The sequence below is a fragment of the Trachemys scripta genome, chromosome 4, assembly GCF_013100865.1.
Source record: "Trachemys scripta elegans isolate TJP31775 chromosome 4, CAS_Tse_1.0, whole genome shotgun sequence".
In the NCBI taxonomy this organism is placed as follows: Eukaryota; Metazoa; Chordata; order Testudines; family Emydidae; genus Trachemys; species Trachemys scripta.
This window is the reverse complement of record NC_048301.1, coordinates 70929791-70951737: the sequence shown is the minus strand read 5'-3', so window position 1 is coordinate 70951737 and position 21947 is coordinate 70929791. Positions and strand designations below refer to the sequence as shown.

At 47.6% G+C, this 21947-nt stretch overlaps 1 protein-coding gene and 1 long non-coding RNA gene across 6 annotated transcripts in view; one reads left to right on the top strand and one right to left on the bottom strand.

Annotated features, from left to right (window-relative positions):
- Window positions 1–2435: 2435 nt before the first annotated feature.
- LOC117876911 lies at window positions 2436–5843 on the bottom strand. 2 transcript variants are annotated; one of them, XR_004645570.1, is made up of 4 exons: window positions 5711–5843; window positions 4658–5380; window positions 4032–4291; window positions 2436–2599 (listed from the first exon to the last, which is right to left on the bottom strand). It is a non-coding gene; the product is annotated as an uncharacterized LOC117876911 (long non-coding RNA). The 2 variants fall into 2 exon arrangements; XR_004645569.1 differs by having other exon boundaries at window positions 2436–4291.
- Window positions 5844–6226: 383 nt separating this feature from the next.
- Window positions 6227–21947, top strand: part of SLC39A13 (solute carrier family 39 member 13) — a 29749-nt gene continuing 14028 nt past the window's right edge. Inside the window, exons 1-5 of one of the 4 annotated variants that reach the window (XM_034769432.1) lie at window positions 6227–6373; window positions 14932–15234; window positions 15818–15931; window positions 17489–17610; window positions 19775–19927. In XM_034769432.1, the coding sequence (XP_034625323.1) occupies window positions 14964–15234; window positions 15818–15931; window positions 17489–17610; window positions 19775–19927 (660 nt within the window). In that variant the 5' untranslated portion in view covers window positions 6227–6373; window positions 14932–14963. Of the gene's footprint in view, window positions 6374–6730; window positions 6885–9624; window positions 9761–9859; window positions 9886–14931; window positions 15235–15817; window positions 15932–17488; window positions 17611–19774; window positions 19928–21947 lie in introns of those variants that run through there. The other 3 variants (XM_034769434.1, XM_034769433.1, XM_034769435.1) reach the window with 3 other exon arrangements.

The following is a 21947-nucleotide window of genomic DNA, read 5'->3' as shown; positions in this document are numbered from 1 at the left end:
ATGATAGTAGCGAGTTACTAACTAACTCTTTTAGGCAAAGTACCATCTAACTCCCTGCTCTATGCTGTGGTTAGGAGGGTTGGGTTTAATTACTAATGTCCTTCAGCATCATAAATGATCAAATATAATCTATCTGCTTATATAATTCACTGTTGTGCTTCTGTTGAATGACATTCCTGGTCATTCACCATTCAAATGGATTTGGGAGACTTAAACAGTGAAAAATGTTTTTTCTGTCACAACCCAGATATTGCTTCTAGTAAAGGAAGTGGGGAGGGAGCTGTTCAGATGGAAATGCTATAGGTAGATAGCGCCTCCATGTGGTGTCTCTGTGGACTTACAATATTATCAGACTTCCCACTTACAGCAACTTGAACTTCCGAGGTTTGCTGCTGCCACAGAAATTTTCACAGGGAGGCAATTTCAGCTATTGGCTTATGTGATCACATCACACCCCAGTCTTCAAGGCGCCCTGCACCAGATGTACATCCCCTCCCTCCCAGCCAAAGTCCCATTTCAAATCCCGATCTGAGTATGGTGCAATGAGCCATCACTGCTTTGAATTTCCTAATTCCTCCTGTTTGAAAAGTTACTTTTAGCTATACAGGTGGCTTTCCCATCTAAGCAAGGAGGTCACTGGAGGCTGCGGGCCTCAGAAACCAGGAGAAGGGGTTGCTGGTAGACATGAAATGGTCATGTAAAAGAGGTGGTGGCCATAGACACACAGAGGTAGAGGATCCAGTTAGAGAGGATGAGGGTGTTGGATAAGGCAACTGCACGTGTCACTTTAGATAGCACTCCCCACCCCAAATTCCCCAATAAACTTCTAGAAACATCCTGGGGATAAGATGCAAGAAGTCTGACTTTCTACTCCATTCCTTCAAGATAAGGGAATCTTGTAGGGAGGAATGTGGAAACTCGGGCATAAATCCCTTTCAGGACATCAGGCTCAAGTGGCTTGAGGAAGGCTACATTGCTTTTAGACATCCAAATAGCTATCCTCACTAAAAACAGCAACTTCTATGCCAGGCCTGAGACCTATCCTATTGGACTCAGATTTGGCCATAGTGATCCACATATTCGTGACCCTGAGACTTGATGTGTTAAAATTAATTATACTTAGGAATGCAAAGGCCACCCTTGGAAAAGGTCCACTTGGTTCAGAATGCAGAAGCAGCTGCCCAATCAGCAGCACAGGGACTCACTGAGAGCACATTTCCCCTAGAACTTTGCTCTGCTGTGGCTCCCTGTGGGATAGTCTAAGATTAAAATTAAAGATCTCAGAGTGAAATCCTAGCTTCACTGAACCCAAGGCAAAACTCCCATTGACTTCAGTGGGCCAGGATTTCACCCTTGTTCCTGATATTCCAAGCCCTCCATATATCTGGCCCAGGATACCCGAGGAACTGCCTCCCTGTCAGCAACCATGACTACCTATCACAGCTCCATTCTACTGGAACAATGGAACTGTTACCCATTAGAATGGCACTCATGTGGGGGAAGCTGGGCCAAGCCTTTGGAACACTGAATAACTATGAATCTTACTTCAGAACGAAATGCAAAACCCTCTTATTTGGGTTGGGTTTCTCACATAAATCAATCCTATGTGTGTGAGTAAGAGACAGATATTATACTTGTAAAACAAAAGTATAAATTTGCAAGGCACTCACATAGAGTGAGGTGCATAGTATAAAGATATAAATAGTAACTAAATTAAACACATTGCTGATCGTTGACTTTCCCCAGTTCCCAGGATTGGTTACACTCACAGGCAGGAAATCGATGAGATAGGCATAAAGGGAATAGGAGTGAGACAGAGGAGGTGCCAGTCAGGACCGACTATATCCTTAACGTTTTCCTGAAAATTGCAGGGGTAGGGTGTATCCCAGAGGAAGTTATACAGACTATATTGAAAGATAAATTAGTACATTTGGGCAACTCTATCCCGGTAACTTCAAACTAGCTGAGCTTGTATGAGGGAAAATCTCTGTCCTCTTGAGGCCTAATTTCCAGAGGTGGTGAGCACCTGCAGCTCCCAGAGCCTTTGGTGGGAGTTGGAGGTGCTCTTCACCTCTGAAAATCAGACCACTACTAAGGAGGAAAGGTTAAGCTAATGAAGTAGATAAAGGTGTCTCAGTGGTAAAAATGTGCTGGGATTTTCAAAAGTTTTTGTTAAGATTCCCCAAGATATCCCCTCCTCCTCAGTCAGTCATCTTTAAAACTCACCCAAATTCTTGCGAGACCTTTGGATGACGAACACCGAGAATGGCTGTAGTTATGATTTATTTGCACAGTAGTAGCATGCAGAGAGACCCTGCTCGGACTCAGGGCCTCGAAGTGCTAGGTGCTATACATATGCCTAAAAGACAGTCCCAGCCCCCAGAGTTTACAGTTGATATAGACAAGACACACAAGCAAAATATGAAAAGCGCATGTTTTATTAAGTTACATTTTTAAAATATATGCTACTCCCTCTTCCGTTGTCCAGGTGCCTCCACCATTTCTGCTCTGTTTCCACAGGGATAGATGCAAGCCAAAAAACACCCCGCTAGTGTTGATGTAACTGAAATTTGTAAAGATCTTTCCTGGCCCCACTTTCCTGAATACATTAAAATAATAAATTTTAAAAGAACCATCTGCATAAAACTTGTATACATGGGTTTGTATATATCCAGAGACATAACTAGGCATTTTAGTGCTGAGGGCGAGCAAGCATATTTGTGCCCCTACCTTTCTTTCCATCATTTTCCGCCCCCACGGCTTTGTGCCCTGGGCGGTTTCCCTGCTCGCCCCACCCTGGTTACAGCCCTGCAACTCTCCCACTTGCCTCCTTTGTATCTTGGGCAGATCATATGTTTTGGTGCCTCCATTTTCCCTTATATAAAAGAGAGTTAATGATACTTACAGAGGGATGATGGGAGGTATAAGAGTGCAAACTAGAGTAATTCATCTCTCCAGAATGTGTACATGGGAAAAAAAGGGAAGTTCCCCCATAAACCAGACATCGCGAGTTAGGAGCCCTTACAGAAAGCAATAAGGCAGTGCTCTGCAATCATGATCTCTAAGGTCAGAGTTTATAGTGTAGTCACTACAGCATTTGGGACCAGTGCTGTAGTATCTATTTTATGAAAATTTCAAATATGCCTCTCTGGAGCTGAATCTTCTCCACCACTAAAATCCATGCCCATGTGTGGCTTCCAGAGTGAGAATCCATCCTGCCTGCTACACATGTCCTGGTGAACTGGGATCCACCACTGTAACTGGACTCCAGCTGGGCCTCTCCTACTCTATCAGTAATCTGCCTGTCCCACTCTACCCCATAGGAGTTGTGCTAAACTGCTGTCTTCTGGGAGGTGAAGCATTCCCACCACTCATGTCCAGCAGGCATAAAAACCTCTTCCATCAGGCAAAATCAGATCAGTGTTTTGCTTCCAGCGAAGAATGTGAAAGTTTTACGGTGAAAGCAATTTCCCTGTCTCCTGATTAATAACAACAGACCAAGGCCCACAGGCTGAGGAAGAGAACAGAGCTTAATTGAATTGAAAGGGGGTCCTAATGACTAGGTTCAAATTAGCCAGCATCACCTTTTCATCCTGGGGAATTGAAATGAAAGAGGATTCTCTACAGCAGGCCATGGCTAGGCCAGCTCTCACCACACACTCAGCCCTTTTAAAAACATGTCTCAGATAAACTAAGTATGTTCCTCTTTCCCAGGCTCTGTTATTTTCCTCATTCAGTTGTCTGAAGTACTTATTTTAACACCCCCTCCCCCCTGCACTGGTCTAAGCCACCAGTTTTTTACCTGTAGGTCAAGAGGAGGAGAAGAGCTGGGGGGGGAAGAAAACAAAAAGAAATGGCTTTGGACTGTTTTGTTTTTCCAATGAAATGATAAAACCACGTCTCAAAGCAAATGAACAGTGTCTAAGTGTCAAAAGAGCAAGACATGATTCTCCATCAGCAAAGGTGCAGGGCTGCGTGATAGGAAGTGTGAGTGGAAACAGTGACGCCCAAATAATAGTAATAATTAATACCTGGCATTTCCCACAGCGGAATTCTGCAGTAATGGTGCAAAGCACAGCAAGAGCACTGATAGCAACTAGGGTCTTCTGGGCTGGACACAAGTCTGGGAATCAGATCTGCCTCCCAGTCCTAATCACTGCAGCAAGTCACTCTGCCTGGTCAGTTTCTCCATCTATAAAATGGAGATAATGATGCTACTCCCTTTTTGTAAAGTACTTTGGGAGGGATCCACGACAGGACTTAGTTGTTGCAATGCTGAGTGTCACAGCATCTAGAAAATCACAAGAACACACTGTGATCCACAAAGCTGAGTTAGGCACCAAAGCTCCCTGTACAATGTATAGTGCCTAAGAATCCCATCTACAAAAGCCAGCCCTGGTGCTCCCTCCGTAAGCAAGGCAATGGGGGAAGACCAACAACAGGCATGTGTTAAGCTCTGCTCCTTTCTCAGAGATAGGCACCTACATCCAAGCTGTCTTGAGGCACCTATGTCTATTTAAAAATCCCCAGACAGGAACTCACCACCTGGAATCAGACAGCTTGAGCACCTACCCTTTGAGAACTAAAAAATGCAATCTAACAGCTAACTGTTATAATAAGCCGTAATGCTTTGGATCAATGCTGCAGAACAATTTACCATAGCTCTTTATGTCCTCAGCGAGATCTCCTGAGGCAAGCAGTGGACGCCCTATTGCTTGGCACATGTAAAACTCCAGGCGAGTTTTAAATGCACAGGTGGGCACAATCCCGTGTTGGTAGGGAGAAATACTGGATGGTCCACTTTAACTGGTCTTTTTAGTCTCCAGAGTCTGTGATTTACAATGAATCCACAATTGTCCAATGCGAGTGGAGAGGGGACTGGGGTATGAGGGACACTGCCCTAGTGCAGACTTGTTTATAAAGATGCATAGGTGCTGGAGAAGTAGGCAGTGTGGATGAATAGCTTGGGCACTGCCTGGGAATCAGGCATGGTGAGCTTGGTTCCTGGCTCTGCCACTGACCCACCATGTAATCTTGGGTTTATAATCTGTGCCTTGGTTCCCTCATCTGTAATGACACATACATATGTTTGTAAAGTGCTTTGAGATCTTTCAGTGAAAGGTGTGATGTAAGTGCTGAGTATTTATAGGCAGATAAAAAAAGACAGGAGCGCTGCTCGGAGGAGCTTATAAAATCAGTCTAAATCAGAAGCACAATAAAGATGCCAATGGGGATGGCCTCAGGGGGAGGAGGATGGCAAGAGGCTGACAGAGAGAACAAGCCATGCTTGTTGCACATACTCCTTGTGTATTACATCTGTTGCACTAGATTTCTGTTAGCCAGGGTGTGCTTAACAAGTTAATTCGCCACAGCCGTGCACCTGAGGAAAGAAAGAACCTTTTAACTGTGGTGTCTTTCAGCAGCACTTTCCTTTATATCTGAGACAAATAGCCCTGTGCTGATAAAAATTTTACATACAAATATGCAGACTCTGGTGCTTTCACAACCAAGCCATCAGTCCTTGCTGCTTTTAAACTCACTTGAGGACATGCAGGTATCAGTCCACTCCACACCTGCGTCATCTTATCCCCTAACTCCTGCACTCCCTGCCTGCATCCTCCTTCTCACCTAACCCCTGCACTCCCTCATGCCTTTTGCACCCCCTCCCCGCATGGCGCCCTCCACCACCCAGGAACTTGGTGCAGCTGACCTCCTAGCTCCAGTGCGTCATTTCGGCGGTGGGGCCCGGGACGGAAGGACCCCCCGCCACCGCCGAATTGCTGCCGAAGCCCCGGAGCGGAAGAAGCCCCGGAGACCCGGGCCCCACAAGAGTTTTCCGGGGCTCCCGGAGCGAGTGAAGGACCCCGTTCCAGGGGCCCCGAAACACTCGTGGGGGGCCCTACGGGGCCTGGGGCAAATTGCCCCACTTGCCCCCCCGGGTAGCCCTGTGTGATTCTCTCCAGCTCCCAACAGCGTAGCCTCAGTTGTGTAAGAACGTTCTGCGCCTGCGCAAGTTTTTGCCCTACCGAAATAGTGCTGCGCCGGCGCGATCTGCCCCAGAACGTGCGACCGGAAGTTCAATCATGAGTGCCTGTCGCCCAATGGGGGAGTGCAGGAGGCAGGAAGTGTGCTGCCTCCGCTGTCCCCCAAGGGCGATGGGACAGGAAGAGTCCGTGTTCTAGCGCCCCTCCTTGCTGGGAGGCCGGACGTGTGCGCGCGGAGCTCTGTCCGGGCGGGGGACAGTGACTCTGGTTCCGAGGGGGATGGGGCCGACGTGGCTGGTGCTGGGAGGCGGGGCTGAGAGGCCAGCCGGGGAGTCCCGAGCGCAGCCGCAGCTGGATGGCAGGGGCAGCCCGGAGCGCGCCGCCGCACGGTAACTGGCCGCTGGGTGCCCGTGGCGGGGAGTGGGCGGGACACGGTGCTTCCCAGGGCGCCCCGCCTGGAGCCCCGGCCGGGCCGGCGGCGGTGCCCAGCGCCCCCACCCAGGGGAGGCGGGTTCCCGCGGCCGGGCCCAGCTGCCAATAGTGATGGTCCTAGCGGAGCCGAGAGACCGAGCTTCTGACAGGGACCAGCAGTGCAGCGGGGTCCCCGGGGCGGGGCTGACCGCGCCTGCTCGCTCCTGGCAGCCTCCCGGCACTGGCGGGACTCGCTGCCGCAGGGTCGCGGGACCTGCCCCGGGCCGCTGGTCTGGTGTCCGGAGCCCCTGAGGGGCAGAGCCTGCTGCAGAAGTTGCTTCCTAAGCCTGACTTGTGCCCAGCCCCGAGGGCTGGTGTCCCTAGCGCTGCGCACTTGTCCAGGAGCCTGCTGAGTTGCCCCCGGGCCGCAGTAACGTTAAACCCTCTTTTACACTCTGCCCAGCGCTTGGCCTCGGATGTCTGGTGGCAGTGAGTTTCACTGGTTAATTGGGTGTTGTGTAAAAATGTTTCTTTTTTCCAGTTTTAAATTTGCTGCCCTTGGATTTCATTGGCTGTTATCTTGTTCCCGTGTTACAGGAGACACGAACAGCAGAGCAGTACCTGTTCTTGCTTCACTGCACCATTCAATATTTTATATGCCTATTTCAAGAATCCTTGTTATTCATCTCCTTTTTACAGTAATAACTGTCATTGTCTCTAATAATTTTCCATCTTCTATGTCTATTTCTGCCATATCCTTTTGGAGGTAGGGTGATGAGAGTGAAACAGTATTCCAAGAGATGTATACCACTGATCTATAAATCAGTTCAAATGGCTTAAGTCTGGCAAAGTTATTAGCAACTGAAAACAAGTCTTAGAGTGGAAGGTGTCACAACTTCATCTATAGGTGTGACTACCTTTGTCACCTTTAATAATGGAATGATAACATTTGCAGGATTTTCAATACCATTCTATCTATCAACTTGTTTGCTTTTTTCACTGCTGTTGTACATTCACCTAACTGCTGTTGTGCATTCACCTAATTGCACTGTGTATAGTGACAACACAGTTCTTTTCCCTGAGAGGTTACAGTTAATTTATAACCTAGTAAGTTGTATGAGTTGATCAATTATCCCTTCTGATGTGCATTACTTAGATGAAATTTAGTGCTGACAAGTTCAGTCATTCATGGTAAGATTGCTATAGATCAGTGGTTCCCAAACTTTAACAACCCATGAACCCCTTTCACTAAAATGTCAAGTCTTGTGAGCCCCCTCCTAAAAATGAATATTTCCAGGGATTTTCTCCCTTACCTCAGCATAAATTATAAAAGCAGTGATCTTGGAAATATAAAATTTGTTTTTATGACATGCTTATTATTTATCATTACAGTATTTTTATTACATTATGAAAATGGCAACACTCTTCCAAGAGCTCACTTTTGTAGCTTGTATCGCTTTTGATTAAGCCTGTTATAAGACAAGGCTCCTATCAGAGGCACCAGTAGAAAAAAGGGGTGCGGGGGCAAAGCCCCCGCACACCCCAGGCCTGGGGCAGGGGCACCGCCGGAAAAGTGGGGGGGGGCCCTGCAGGTGCCATCGGGGAAAAAAGGGGGGGGAGGAGGGGGGGGGGGCACTGAGGGGGGGGTGGCACATGCCCCCCCCCCCCCCCAGCCCCCGGACTGGCGCCTCTGGCTCCTATGTTTCGTCAAGGAGTATCAGATGTGAAACAGCATGAAGGTATTTAAGAAGCCAACTCAGAGAGTTCCTCCTACACAAGCCACAAGCATTCAGGTCTTGAGCAGTCCAGGCAAACAATGCACGTTACAACAAAGCTTAAACTTGTTCTTCATAATAATTTAAAAACAACACTAGCAGCCGATTTAATTTTAAAAACAGCAAAAAATATCCACCTTCCTTTCTATTTCGTAAAAGGAGTCTTGAAGTTTAAATCTCCTCAGTGTGATAGATATGCTTGCTTTGATCTGCTTAGCTCTTGGAAGTCCCCCAAGGCTCCAGGCTGCTGGCCCTGTGCTGCCCTGGGTCCCTATGGACAGCTCTGTCCGCCATTAGGGATTTTTTTCTCAAGAACCCCCTGTAACATTCACGAATCCCAGTTTGGGAACCACTGCTATAGATGTCTCTTCCTTTTAGATAAAAACTGTATCTTCAGGAATGCCATCTAGGGCCTTGCGTTCTTAATATGTTAGCTAATGTGTTCAAAATTTAGTTGTAGTTGATTTTGAACACGTTAGCTAATATATTGTAGTTTTTTTTTTTAATGTGTGTTAGCTGGTGGAGAAAATCTAGTGGCGAGCTCATGATGATGCCTGTTTATGCTCTAAGATAAATGTTACAAAGGCTCTAAAATACTCCTGCTTCAGGGCCTGAGGCTGATTGCTGGGTTGGGTCAGGAAGAAACCACACCTATCCCTGAGGGATGAGGTTGATTGCCAAGTTGGTTTGGGAAGACATTTTCCTGTCCTTCGGGTGATGAGGATTATTGCTGGCCTGGGAAGAAATACCCCCACCTCACATTTTCCTCTCAAGATTCTAGTATTGGTTGTAGTTAGAGATGAGATCTTGAATTTGCTGGACCTTGGACTTTTCCGTGTTGTTGTTCTTGTGTTCCTAATCCTGCTACCCTTCTTAGCTGTATGTATGCAGCTTTTAGTTCTGGGTATTGTGATGTTCACATGTATGTATGCTTTGCAGAAAGAGATGCATTCCATAGGGAGAGATGCGGTTCTGAATAAAGCAAGATATTTTGATCCTAGGGAAAGGGAGAGTACTATGAAGTGCTTTGGGCTTCTCAGAAATGGCATGTGGTCGAGAAGTAAACTCCTGAGAGAGACCGAATACTGGACCAATTAACTGGAAATTGGCGTGCTTGGTAATCCTTGTCAGAAGTGTTGGGGTTTTCAGGAGGAATCCGGAGGTTACTGCAGGGCTGATGGAATGAGGCTTTGGGAGAATTTGCTAGCTGCTGTTTCCATTTCCTCTTTAGTGAAATAACTTTTCTGTTCTGCGTAGTGTTCCACTGTGGCTCCATGAACAGGCCCTGGGCTTCCAGGGAAAATAACTATAAAAAATGTTTCCAAGCACATTTAAAGTGTCATCATGATGGAACGTGGGCTTGTGCCAAAAAGCCGCTAAAGCCGTGTTGTCTGAAAGAGCAGAGCTACTGGCTGTGAGGGGGAGGAGGCAGGAGCAGAGTGAACTCACTGCCACGCACAGAGCACTTGAGAGTTGTTTGGAGGGCTGGGATGAACTTTCCAGGTGCATTGGCTGAAAACAGCTTGCAGAAAGAACTAGAAGTCTCCTTCAGCTTCAGCGAGGGACTTGGCAATTCCAGGAGCATCTTGTGTAAATATTTGATTTTATCTCTCCTTCCTTTTTCTGACTTGCAATAGATTTTTGTCTTGGTGTGAATCTGCATTTCTAATTCTGTTTGCATTTTCATAGAGACTGCTGCAGAGTCTGCTTGCTGTGTAAGTACCTGGGGAGGAGGCCAGACTCTAGTCTTGTACACTGGGAGGAGAAATGTGATTCATTTTCATGCTTTGAATTCAACACCACCACCACCACCAGGAGTGAGTGAATGGCAAAATTTCCATCCCTCTTTTCATCTTTAACTTTCTGTTGTGGCATCTGTTATTCCTGTGTTGGGAATACTTTTAGCTATTTCAGTCATATGCTGTGATTGAAAGGGCTAAGCAGAGCTAACCTTCTTCAGTACTTGGATAGGAGACCTCCACAGAACATGTTGGTGCCACAGAGAGTGGTACTTGTGATTGTGTAAGGGGCACTTTCTCCTTTAAGGTGGTCCTGACCCCAGTATGATGGGGTGCTGTGCTGTTGGAGCTACCGTCTTTCAAATTAAGTGTTTAAATAAGCCCTGACCATTTGTGTCTGTTGCGTATGTTGAAGCCATCATCCACTTCCACAGTGTCAGGTCTGCTTTAAATCCTAGTACACCTAGTGCTTTTAAAATTCTGCCCCACTGTACTGGAGCATCTGAGATCCTCTCTGTCTCTCTAGGTCTTTAACTGGCTCCCATTGCTGTGGTAGCTGAGTGCCTACGATAGGGGGAAATCGCAAAACCAGGAATGTGATATGAACCTGTGACTTTAATGACACCATGATATATCTTCCTACATTCCCCTGAGTGCTTTGGATCTGAGGCAGGGTGGGTCCTGGCAGCCCACTTCATTGCTGTTAGTGGTGTATTTGAGGTGACTATTTAATCTGGTTTTCCTTGTAGGTAACATGCATTTAGAGACTTCACAGGCATTGAAAAGCAACCTGCCTGCTGAGAAGTCTATAGCAGTGGGATACAGAATCCAGGAGACTATCGAGTTATGAATAGCAAGCTGTAAAGTAGTGGGACTTGAGGCACTATAAACAGCATAAAAATGCTGGGATTGCTCTAAGCATCTTTCTGGGCATGGAGGTAGATATGGGTGAATTGTTATGTGTGCAGTCCCTCACTGCTTTGTCATAAATTCCTAACAGCCACAGATAAGAAGCTTGGAGGAATATGGGGGTTTCCTGTGCTACCAGAAAAAGGACTTGAGAGCCATGGGCATTTTCTGACTCACCTGGGAGGATGTATAACTTCCTTCTCTGGTTTTATTAATAAGAACAAACCCGAATTCTCGGACAGTTAATTGACATGAGTGGAAGTAAGAGAATCTGGTTCTGCTTCTGCTGTCTCTTAAGCAACTGTCATCTCTTTTCTGGAGAAGCAATTCTAGTCTCCCTAGTCAGCTCCCTAAACTTCTTGCTAGAGCAAATTCTGCTAAGAGATCTGCAATCAGTTGTGCTCCATGCTGTGAGTTTTTGGGATTTGCTGTTTTCCCCTCATACTCCTGTCTCTAAACAGGATTTTTGTTGTTTAGACTAAATGGAGCTTCAGGTGTCCAGTTTATTTGCCATTTGGTCTTGGGCAGATGCGGGGCCCTCATTTTGGTGGTTCCAACCCAGTTGGGGGAGGATGGGCAGGTTGGAGGGCCTTCCCTTGTGTGACATGAGCTGTGGTGTCAGTTTCTCTTCTAGCCTGATCTTCTGCTGTGGTTCAAATGGTGACAGTGCACACCCCCAGGATAACAACTGTACAGCAGAAGTGGGGACGTTAGGGGTTAGGGCCTATTTCCAATGTTCTTCATCCAAGACATCACAAACTGATGAAAGCAGCTGTTTTATTAGGATTGTTCTTTGCCTCAGCTTGGGCCCTTCTGCTTAATACTGGGGCCAGCCCAGAGCTCTGCTACTTGAGATCTGCCCAGCATGGCTACTCTCCTGGTATAGGAAGCTATTGTCAGTCATTTTCCAAGCTCTCACCCTGCCACTAAGGGCATCAGTTTCCATTAGCACAGAATCAGACTGGAAAAGGTGCTGAATTCTCTGGCAGTTTATAACAGGAAATACTGTAAATGCAGATTCCCTTGCAGTTGGTTTAGTAGAGAAAAGATTGTGCTCTATACTTTCCCCTAACCTCTAGCTATTTCTGCCCTTAATGTGTGTGAAACCTTCAGCCCACTATGCACTCATGCAATGGGAGGATGCCGAGTCAGATACTAGATGGCTAAAGCTTTCAGAACTCTCCTCTTTTTGGAGGGTTCTCCAGGCCACTTAGTTTTACAGTAGCTGTGCAGATCCCAGTGCAGGGCTGTAGCTGAGAGAGACCTAGACTGTGTGAAGGAAGCCAGATGGCATGGAAGTGTCCCAGATGCATTCCATTGACAACAGGAGGTTTTCATCTACACAACTTGGGTGGGGACCACATCTGACACAACTTCCTCTCCCTGTGGTTCTGTCATTAACACTTACCCCAAGCATTAGCCAGTGTCTGATCGCAGGGATGACTATGAAGACCTGACAGTTTGTCATCAGGACACTAAGCAGAGCTTGTGGATTTTTAGATGTGTTGTTTATAATTCTTTGATTATGCTGGAGATAGTTGTGTTGCATAAATCTCCTCATTGTGATTGCTGAGGGCCCTGACTGGAATTCCACCCATCACATGGCAAAGCGCTGGCATTTGTGCCTATAACAAGTGAACAATCTCTAATCTGATTCCCAGTGACACTCCTTGTCAGGGAGAACTGAGATTTTCAGAGTATTTATGAGACAGTTGGAAGGAAAACTTCTCCCTGAAAATTAATACGGTTCTCAGTCTCAAGAGGTTTGCTATCTGGAGGTCAGCTATGATCAGAGAAGTTTTCATCCAACTGGCAGGCAGTTTGTGCTTGGAGCAGGACTTTGATCCAGCAGGACATGAAGGCTCTTGGTCCCTTTCATTATAGCTACCGAGGCTCAGATTTACTAAAATTACTCCCCTTTTAAAGGTGAACTGCAGATGGTTTTAAGAAAAATGCCTCAACTGAGGGGTCTGAGAGCTTGTCTAGACCAGAAAAACTTGCTCCAGTACATTGGTGTGGAGACCCCTAAAGTAGACGCACTGCTTCAGTGCCATTTATCCACTAATCTTCTAGCACGGGGTCGGCAACCTATGGCACGCGGCCAAAGACGGCATGCGAGCCGATTATTAATGCTGCCTGCTGGAGTCCCATGCATGCCATTAAAAATCTTGCCCAGCCTGGCCCATCCCGCTCTTCTCCGCTCCCTCTCCCCCACCGCAGGGGGCAGGGGGCAGAAGCTTGGTCCTGCCGGCTCCCCTGCCTCTTCCCGCAGTGTGCTGGGTTCCTGCCCCTCCTCCGCCTCGCCGTCCCTCCCTCCATGCCGTCCAATCAGCTGATGGCCCTTGCGAGGGAGGGGCTGGGGAGGAGTGGAGTCACACGCACCCCCCCACACACAAACCCAGCCCTCCTGCCCAGGGCCGACAATGGGGGGGGAAGCCGGTACAAATTACTGGGGCCCGGCAGTCCGGAAGGGGGCCTATATTCCCCCCCCTCTTGTCACCTTACCGGGGCCGGGCAGTCCAGAAGGGTGCCCGGTTTCCCCGGCTTTTCCCCCTGCCCCCTCGTCGGCCCTGTTTAGCCGGTCCGCCCTTGCTGGGGGACCCGAAAAATTTCTTTCACCACGGCCCGAACCCGCTCTCGGTGGTCCTGCTCTGCCCTGAGCCCTGACCCACCCCCACGCACACCCAGCCCTCTGCCCTGTGCCCCGCAGCCCCCTCACACACACCCAGCCCTCTGCTTAACTCCTTCACCCCCCCATGACCCTGACTCTGGCACCTCCACACATACCCAGCCCCCCCACACCTCATGCAGCCCCCACATCCTGACTCTTGTACCCCCCACATCCTCACCCCCACCCTGAGCACCAAACGGGAGCTCCTGCACCACCCCCCATATTCCCACCTGCTCCCCTCGCACCAAATGGGAGCTGTCCAGGTAAGTGCCCCACACCCAACCTCCTGCCCCAATCCTGAGCCCCCTCCCTCATTCTAGTTCCTGGCCAAACCCTTCACCCCCAGCCCTGTGCTCAGTGCACTCCCACCCTCAGCTCAGTGCAGAGAGAGGAAGAGAATGGGCTAGAACCAGGGAGAAGGTAGGTACCCACTGTATGTGGACAGGGCTGGGACCCCAGATCAGCAGCGGGCTGAGCAGGTCCGGCAGCCGGGATCGTGGCTGGCAGGAGCCGGCGGATGGAACCCCTGAGTGGCATTGGGCTGAGCTGCTCAGCTCACTGCTGGTCTGGGGTCCCGGCCGCCATCCCCGCTCAGCCCGCTGCCGGCCTCGGGTGAACAGAACCCCAGACCAGCAGCGGGCTGAGCAGGCCGGTGGCGTAAGATCAACATTTTAATTTAATTTAAATGAAGCTTCTTAAACATTTTGAAAATCTTGTTTATTTTACAACACTAGTTTAGTTATATAATGTAGACTTATAGAGAGAGACCTCCTAAAAAACATTAAAATGCATTACCGGCACGCGAAACCTTAAATTAAAGTGAATAAATGAAGACTCAGCACACCACTTCTGAAAGGTTGCCGACCCCTGTTCTAGCATGTCTCCATTGGGGATTTGCCTTTGCCCTGCCCCCAAGTATAGACAGAGCCTCTGCTTCAGCGTATCCCTAAAATCACCTCATTACTTTTTTTATCTTTATAGCTCCATTATACAAGGGCCTTGCTGGAGCCCACCTGGGACAGTGTATCCCACAGAGAGGAAACTTTTGTCTAGGGGTGCAGTTTGAGCAGCAGAGACTCTGGAGAAACCAAGTGCTGAGGGAAGGTGCAGGAGGCTGGACTCCTTCCCATGGCAAGGGGAGTCTGAGGGACCAAACAGGCATTTTCAGATGTCAAATGATAGAGGATGTCCCTGCCCTCCAGTCATCTGCTCAAATCCAGGAACTGAAACTAAGAGGAAACAGGAAGAAGAGGAAAATACGGGTTCCCTATACAAAGGGGAATATATGTGGGAACCAAGCTACCCAGGAAGGGAATTGAAGGACAAAGGATATATGAGTTTGAGAGGCCATGATTTCCTTCAGAAGGGGACAAGGACTCTGAGGAATGAGCTGTGAGTCTTGCATTTTCTCTCAGAACTCAGCTTTTCCTCCTTCCTTTCAGAGATTGGCCAGCCAGGCTGAAACTGCTCAGCGATGACAGGGCAAAGGTTTCTGCTTCATGGGACGCTTGCCTTGTTTCTGCTCAGCATCCCCTGTGAAGCCCAGGAGCTCCAAGTGGGCAAGGCCACCACCGGTGCCAGTCCTCTGTGTGAGAAAGAGGCCAAGTCCTGGGGAACTCTGTTCAGTGGGGAGCGACTGGATGCTTGGATCTTTTCTCTGATTGGCTCAGTTATGGTGGGGCTGAGTGGAGTCTTCCCCCTGCTGGTAGTTCCCCTTGAGACAGGAGCTGCTCTGCAATCAGAAGGTAAATCTGCTCTCTGGCTTATTGTTCCTGATGCCAATGCCCCCTCATAGGCAGTGACTGAATGGAGCAATGTTTTTATGTCTAACACAGGAGCTGGGATCTTCCTGGTGCCCTAGAAATGCTGCCTACTGAAATGCAGGCACAACTCACTCTGTTATAAGATGGGTGACTCGTGCCATTCCTAAAAATGGGGCAGGTAGTCCCCCAGCTGAGTGTGGGGTTCTGGGACTTCAGGTGTAGAGCTCATACAAAGAGCATTCTCTAACTTGGATCCTGGGGGGGATGCTCACATGCTCCTCCACTTCCCTGGAGTACAGACTCCTCTCAGATAGGCCCCTTGAATGTACAGTTCATGCTCTGAGCCTCACTGCCAGGGCACAAGGTTCTGAGGCACAGTGCCACCCACAGCTCGCTCAGGGCGGTGCAGTGCCCTGGGGTCTGTCTCACACACCGTTCCTTTCCCTCCTCACGTTCCCTGGTAATTCAGGCTGCAATGGCTCCTCATTTGGGGGTGTCACACAACTTGTCAGGAGGAGTCTGGGCTCCAGACCTGGGCTGTGATTGGCATTTGTTTGTTTTTCAGTGGGATCCAATCGTTTGAAGCAGCTGTTGAGTTTTGCAATTGGTGGGCTTCTGGGGAATGTATTTCTCCACCTCCTCCCTGAGGCTTGGGCCTACACCTGCAGCGCCACTGCAGGTAATACCTGGCACTGTACTAATGTCCTGAGCACCAGAGCCATCCCCAGGCACTGGCTGCTATGTTTTCTTGTGAATCTGCACCATGCTGCTTTTCTTAATGTTCCCTCTCTCTATGTAGGGGCCTAGGGGGCCTTTGCCTTTCTGCTGGTACTGCTCCTGGAGTCTCTATGAATCAAGGGTTCCTTGACTCTGTGAATCACTCCCCCTCCATTCCCTACCTTGGTACAACAGGCCCAAATCTGCTGACTTCCCAGGATGTGCCTGAGGAGAAGTGGTGGAAATTGACAGTCCCTAGAGTTCTTGGGTGGGGAGGAAAGAAAGGTGCAGCTGGCACAGTCCCAACTCAGCCAGCAAACTGAGCACCAGGGCTGAGATGGCCCTGGTCTGCTCTGGGATAAAGCTTGGGAAACAACTAGCATAGCCCCTTCCTGTAGCTGTTTTCTAAAGGGCCCATGGAGACAAGTAATAAGTTATGTTTGCACTTGGGCAAACTAGTGTCATGAGAAGCTGAGTGCTGCTGAACCCTATAGGTGGTAGCTGCTCAGTAAGAGAGATTCTTCCTGATTCTTCTGGGAACAGTACTGCAGGGGGCCAGATTTCTGTCACAGCATCTCCCACCAAGGGCTGGATTCCCACTGATCTCTGCCTAAGGAATTGTGGAATCCTTTCCTTCCTGAGAATGTAGGAGATAGAGGAACAGCCTGGATTTCCCATAATTTGTTATGTGGATCTAAGCAGTGGAAATTCAGAATCCCTCTCAAAGCTCTGCTTCTCTCCTGGTCCTTTCCATCTTCACTGCACAGGCAGGGTCAGCACAGTCCAGTGCCTTGGGCCTCCAGTGACTGCACCTTCTCTGCTGCAGCTTATTCACTTCTCTTGTTAGTCTTTTCTCTTGTCTTAAGCTTCCAGGTTTGCATGTCCCGCCTGTGTCACATTTCTAATGCTTTTGCCTGTCCTGTTGCTGGAGCACAGTCTTTGCCCCTGCAGTCAGGCCAAACAGATGAGGATCTGATAATCTCAGCCCTAATTGAAAGGAACATGTTGTAGCCTTGGGCTAATAACTTGCCCGGGTGTGGTGTGATGGGGAAGATAGGTATTTGGCTCAGCTTCCCAAAGCACAACCTTCATGTCTGTACTTGCTACTCACACAGGCTCAGATGCAGGATTTGTGCTGATACAAGCTTCTTTGTATCCTCTGGTAAGCGATTTTTGCCTTGCTCACCTTTGCACAGTAATTTATGGAAGAGATGCTTAGGAGCTGGGCTTAGAAGGCTCTTGAGAGTACTCAGGAGACAGGCTAGACTCCATTCCTGGAGTATTGGGGATGTGCAGCGTAGTTTCCCACTTGCCCTAGGTTGGATCAAGGATAAGTAGATGAAACAAATGGGGTTTTCTGCAGGGTGTCTGTTCTGTGCTTCTCATAGGACTAAGGGAAATGCTTTCTGCCCTATATTCTTGTCTTGAGTCCCTCAGTCACAAGCTACATTGTACTGGGGGTGAGGCTTACCATTCAGGCACCCCAACAATGCAAACAGAGATCTCTTTTGCTTTCTAGGAGGTGGGCAGAGCTTGCAGCAGCAAAAGCTTCTTGGCCTCTGGGTGATCATTGGCTTCCTGACCTTCCTGGCATTGGAGAAGATGTTCCTAGAGAGTGAGAAGCAAGAATGGCCCAGTGCGGTGAGTGAGTGATAAAGGGGGAAAGGAGTTGCCATACAAATACTGCACTGTAACCGGGTACACACTGTGCCCCTCTGGATTTGGCCCCTTGGTTCCTCTCCTCTGTGAATCGGGGACACTTCAATCTGGTGCAACACCCATGTTCTTTATCTGTAATCGGTTTCCCACCACCAGTTTCCAACTATATACAGGCTTTACAGCTACTTGGCCTATCACAGGCTTGGCCAGCAACAGACACCCTCTGAGCCTGACCTTCCTCTCTTAGTCTCTGCCCCCCTTTCTCTCACTTCCTTCCAGCCTTATAGCTCCTCCTAATGAGGCTGGCAGGTGTGGTCAGTTACCAGGCAAACATAGGGTGGGTCACCCAGCCCCAATCCATTCTGCCTGATTGGGGCTGGAGTGGCAGGAGCTGATTAAGGGCTTCTCCAGCAGTACCCTGCCACATGCACTAAGTCCTATTACCCTCCCGTCCTGGTAGGCTCCTCAGGGGAACCTGGGAGCTGTGATTTAACTCAAAGCCTGGTTTGGGAGGCCAGCAGTGCTGGGCAGAGCCATGTGTCTGGGCACTTGCTCCATTCTTCTGGACCTGGAAAAGGAGACCTTTCATCTCCAAGCTAAGCTCTTGCCCTGTGGGTTTGGCTGGTATTTCTTGTCCCTGGGTTTTGGATTTTTTTAAATTAAATCAGATTTATTTTGTTATTTAAATTATATTTTTTTTCTTTTTAAAAATAAACCTGTTTAAAAAGAAATCTGAATGATACGTTAAGGCTTAAACTTATAGTCTCTTTAAAATATTTTAAATAAAAAATAAATATGCTGAATCCAAGAGTCTATATCAAAAACTTTGAGTTAAAAGCTGCTTTTTTCTATAAAGAAAGAATCAGGGGAAACGTAACTTTTGAGGTCAAGCTTTATAACTATGGCACAACAGTAGTAAATAAGCAATACATTTACCATTTTCTAATATAGTAATTATGTACAATGAATAAGAATCTGAAAATATTATGTTGTTGCTTAAGTAAATGTGTATAGTTATAATACACCTTCCTAGCCAGCAAAAAAAAAAAAAAAAAAATCTAGTGTAAAGGCTCTATTTAGTTGTAAATCACCATGTTTTAATGGTTATGTCAACCAATGAAAATGCACCTTTCTTTAGAAAATAACTGAAGTACAAATGGAAATGTTGATTAAAATAGATTATTTAAATTGAGGCTTTCCTCTTGGTGATTGATTTTAAATCCAGCATAGTTAGAAGAAGAGGTTCCCTGCTATGTCCCTGGGGTAGTGGGAATTATCCTCACCACCACACTGGGCCCTTCGTCCAGGGGATTGGCTGGTCACAATGGAAAGGTCTTGTGATTGGCCACTTTATGTGACGTAGTGGATGAGGCAGGAGTCACCTAGCAACAAAGGATAAATGGTCACTCACAAAGGGATAAGAGGTCAGCTCCAAAACTATGCAAATTGAGCATAAAGTGGCCAGCCCTTGGGAATCTACAGACTTTCTGGGTGGCAGCTGAACTGTGCTGGGCTCTTGTTGATCCCATGCCTCTAGGTAAGAGAAAATGAGACCACACACTGAAAAGAGTTTGCAAAGAACAGCTAAATGTGACCTGTAAACCTAAGTGAGTAGGTGGAGCTGATACACCTATCCCAGCCCTGTCTCCTAACCTTCTCCCTATTATGTGATACTGTGGGGTTTGATGTCTCCCATTCCATGATATACAACCTGGTTGTAGAGTCCCATTATATTCTTTACACTGAGGACCAAATGTTACTTTTTTGATCCCTGGTCCAGTGCACTTTAGCAAACTTCACTGCTCCTGAAGAATTTGTATTGGGTTTAGAGTGTTTCTAGTCCCAGCAGGAGATTTGACATTAAAATAATGTCTTTCAGATTCCTTTCTTGCTTCAACAAGTCCAGGTCAATTTTTAGCTCAGCTACTTAAATATATGAATCCCAGTTCATAAACTTGAATAAAGCCACCCAGAAATCTATTCCACTTCTGCAGACTGTGGTTACTAGATTTGAGGCCAAAGGGCATTGTGTTTGGGCTTTAGGGAGGGAAGGATTAAGGATAAAGGGAGACTTTCTTAGCCCCTCTTCTAGCACACTTTCTGTTGGAGGTCAGAGAGTGGTAACAGTTGTTTCTCTCTGATTCAGGGCAATCATTCCAAAGCACCTTCCGGAGGGATTCCAAATGGAAACAGCTTCTCCCTGCAGAAAGTAGCAGGCACAGTCCAAAGAGCAGAAACAAACATGGCTCAGTGTAATGGCTCCTCTCTCTCGTCTTGCCCACCAGACCGAAGAATCAAGGTACAGTAACTCCTCCCTTAACGTTGTAGTTCTGTTCCTGAAAAATGCTTCTTTAAGCGAAACAATGTTAAGCAAATCCAATTTCCCCATAAGAATTAATGTAAATAGGGGGGGTTAGGTTCCAGGGAATTTTTTTCACCAAACAAAAGACTCTCTCTCATATATATAAATACACACACACACACACACACACACAGTATAAGCTTTAAACAAACAATTTAATATTATACACCGCAATGATGATTGTGAAGCTTGGTTGAGGTGGGGAAGTCAGAGGGTGGGCTATTTCCCAGGGAATATCTTACTGCTAAATGATGGATTATCTTTTGGCTGAGCCCTCAAGGGTTAACGCGATGTTAGTGTAGCCTCACACTCTACAAGGCAGCACGAATGGAGGGAGGGGAGACAGCATGGCAGACAGAGACACAAACCCTGTGTGAGAGAGAGAGATGTGCATAGCCTCTTTAAGTACCTGATCCCCTCTAAGTAAACTGCCTTGTTAAGTAGATCAGCAAGTTGAGACAGCAGCTGCTCCCAGGAAGCTCCCTCTGTCCTGAATCTTGTCCTGTCGTCCCCCCACCCCTATGGAGAAGGGGTAAGCGGTGATGGGGCAGGAGTAGGGGGGAGAGGGAAACTCTGATATTAGTCCCCCTCTTTTCCCCCCCGTCAAACAAGCAGGAGCTTCCTGGGAGCAGCTCCAAGGCAGAGGGCAGGAACAGCACATGGCATTGGGGGGAGGGACAGTTGAACTACCGGCAATTGATAGCCTGCTGCGTGGCTGCCGCACAGGGAACTTAGGGGAGCAGGGAGCTGATGGGGGGGGGGGTTGTCGGTCCACCCTGGTTCCAAGCCCCCACCAGCTAGCTCCAACGGGCTGCTCTTTCTGCAAGCAGTGGACAAAGCAGGCGGCTGCCAAACAATGTTAGAAGGGAGCATTGCACAACTTTAAACGAGCATGTTCTCTAATTGATCAGCAATGAAACAACATTAACTGGGACGACTTAAGGTGACCAGATGTCCCGATTTTATAGGGACAGTCCCGATTTTTGGGTCTTTTTCTTATATAGGCTCCTATTACCCCTTTTCCCCCATCCCGATTTTTCACACTTGCTGTCTGGTCACCCTTGGATGAGGAGTTACTGTAAACGATCAGCAAACTGAACCCAGAGTGCAGAAGGAGGGAGTGCAGTGTCCTACACCTGCTCCCAGGTGGAATTGCCATTATGTGTTGAGGAGGGAGAAGTTTGAAATTCAGCCAGAGTAGTGCAGAGTTTTTGCATTGAGGGTGCCTGAAAACCTGGTCTGGTGGATTGTGGACAGAGCCATTCACAGAAAAATGTTGAAAGTTTAAGAGTGAATTGTTTAATTTAATCACGTCTGAAACGTGATCTGGAGCAGATTGGACAACTCTTTCTAAAAATTCCGTACACAACTACATCAGGGTTGGAAAGGGAAGCTCTCAAAGTCAGGAAAAGCCAGTTCCTCTGTCTTCACAACGATAACTCTGCTCCTTGTGCATATGTTACCCCAGTGCTATCTTCAGTGAACTCATCAGATTGTCTCAAATAATAGTCTGAGAGCATGGGGTGTTCTGACTATCCCCTCATTATTTTCATACCTATGCTATTTTTAGTTTCTTTATTGACAGACTTTTTATGTGCTGATTTCTTTTTTCTCTAACATCTGTATTGTAATAATTTAGCCGTTTGGGGCCTGAGGCAATTAACTACACAGCTAACTTAGCTTAGTGACTTTTGACGGTTTACATATGAAAGAAAATTTTCACTATTTTATTATTTGTGTTACAGACACATCTATAGACTCCAATCAAGGATCAGGACCTCATTGTGCTAGACACTGTACAAACAGTAAAAGAGCATACCTGCCTGAGAGAGTTTGAGTTAAATTTTTAAGGCAACATGCAACAAATATGTTTGACAAACTTTAGAGAAGGAAGTGAGAGGGTAGCCATAAGATGTGGTTACATGGGCTGACTAGTGAACAACTTGATTACACTCGG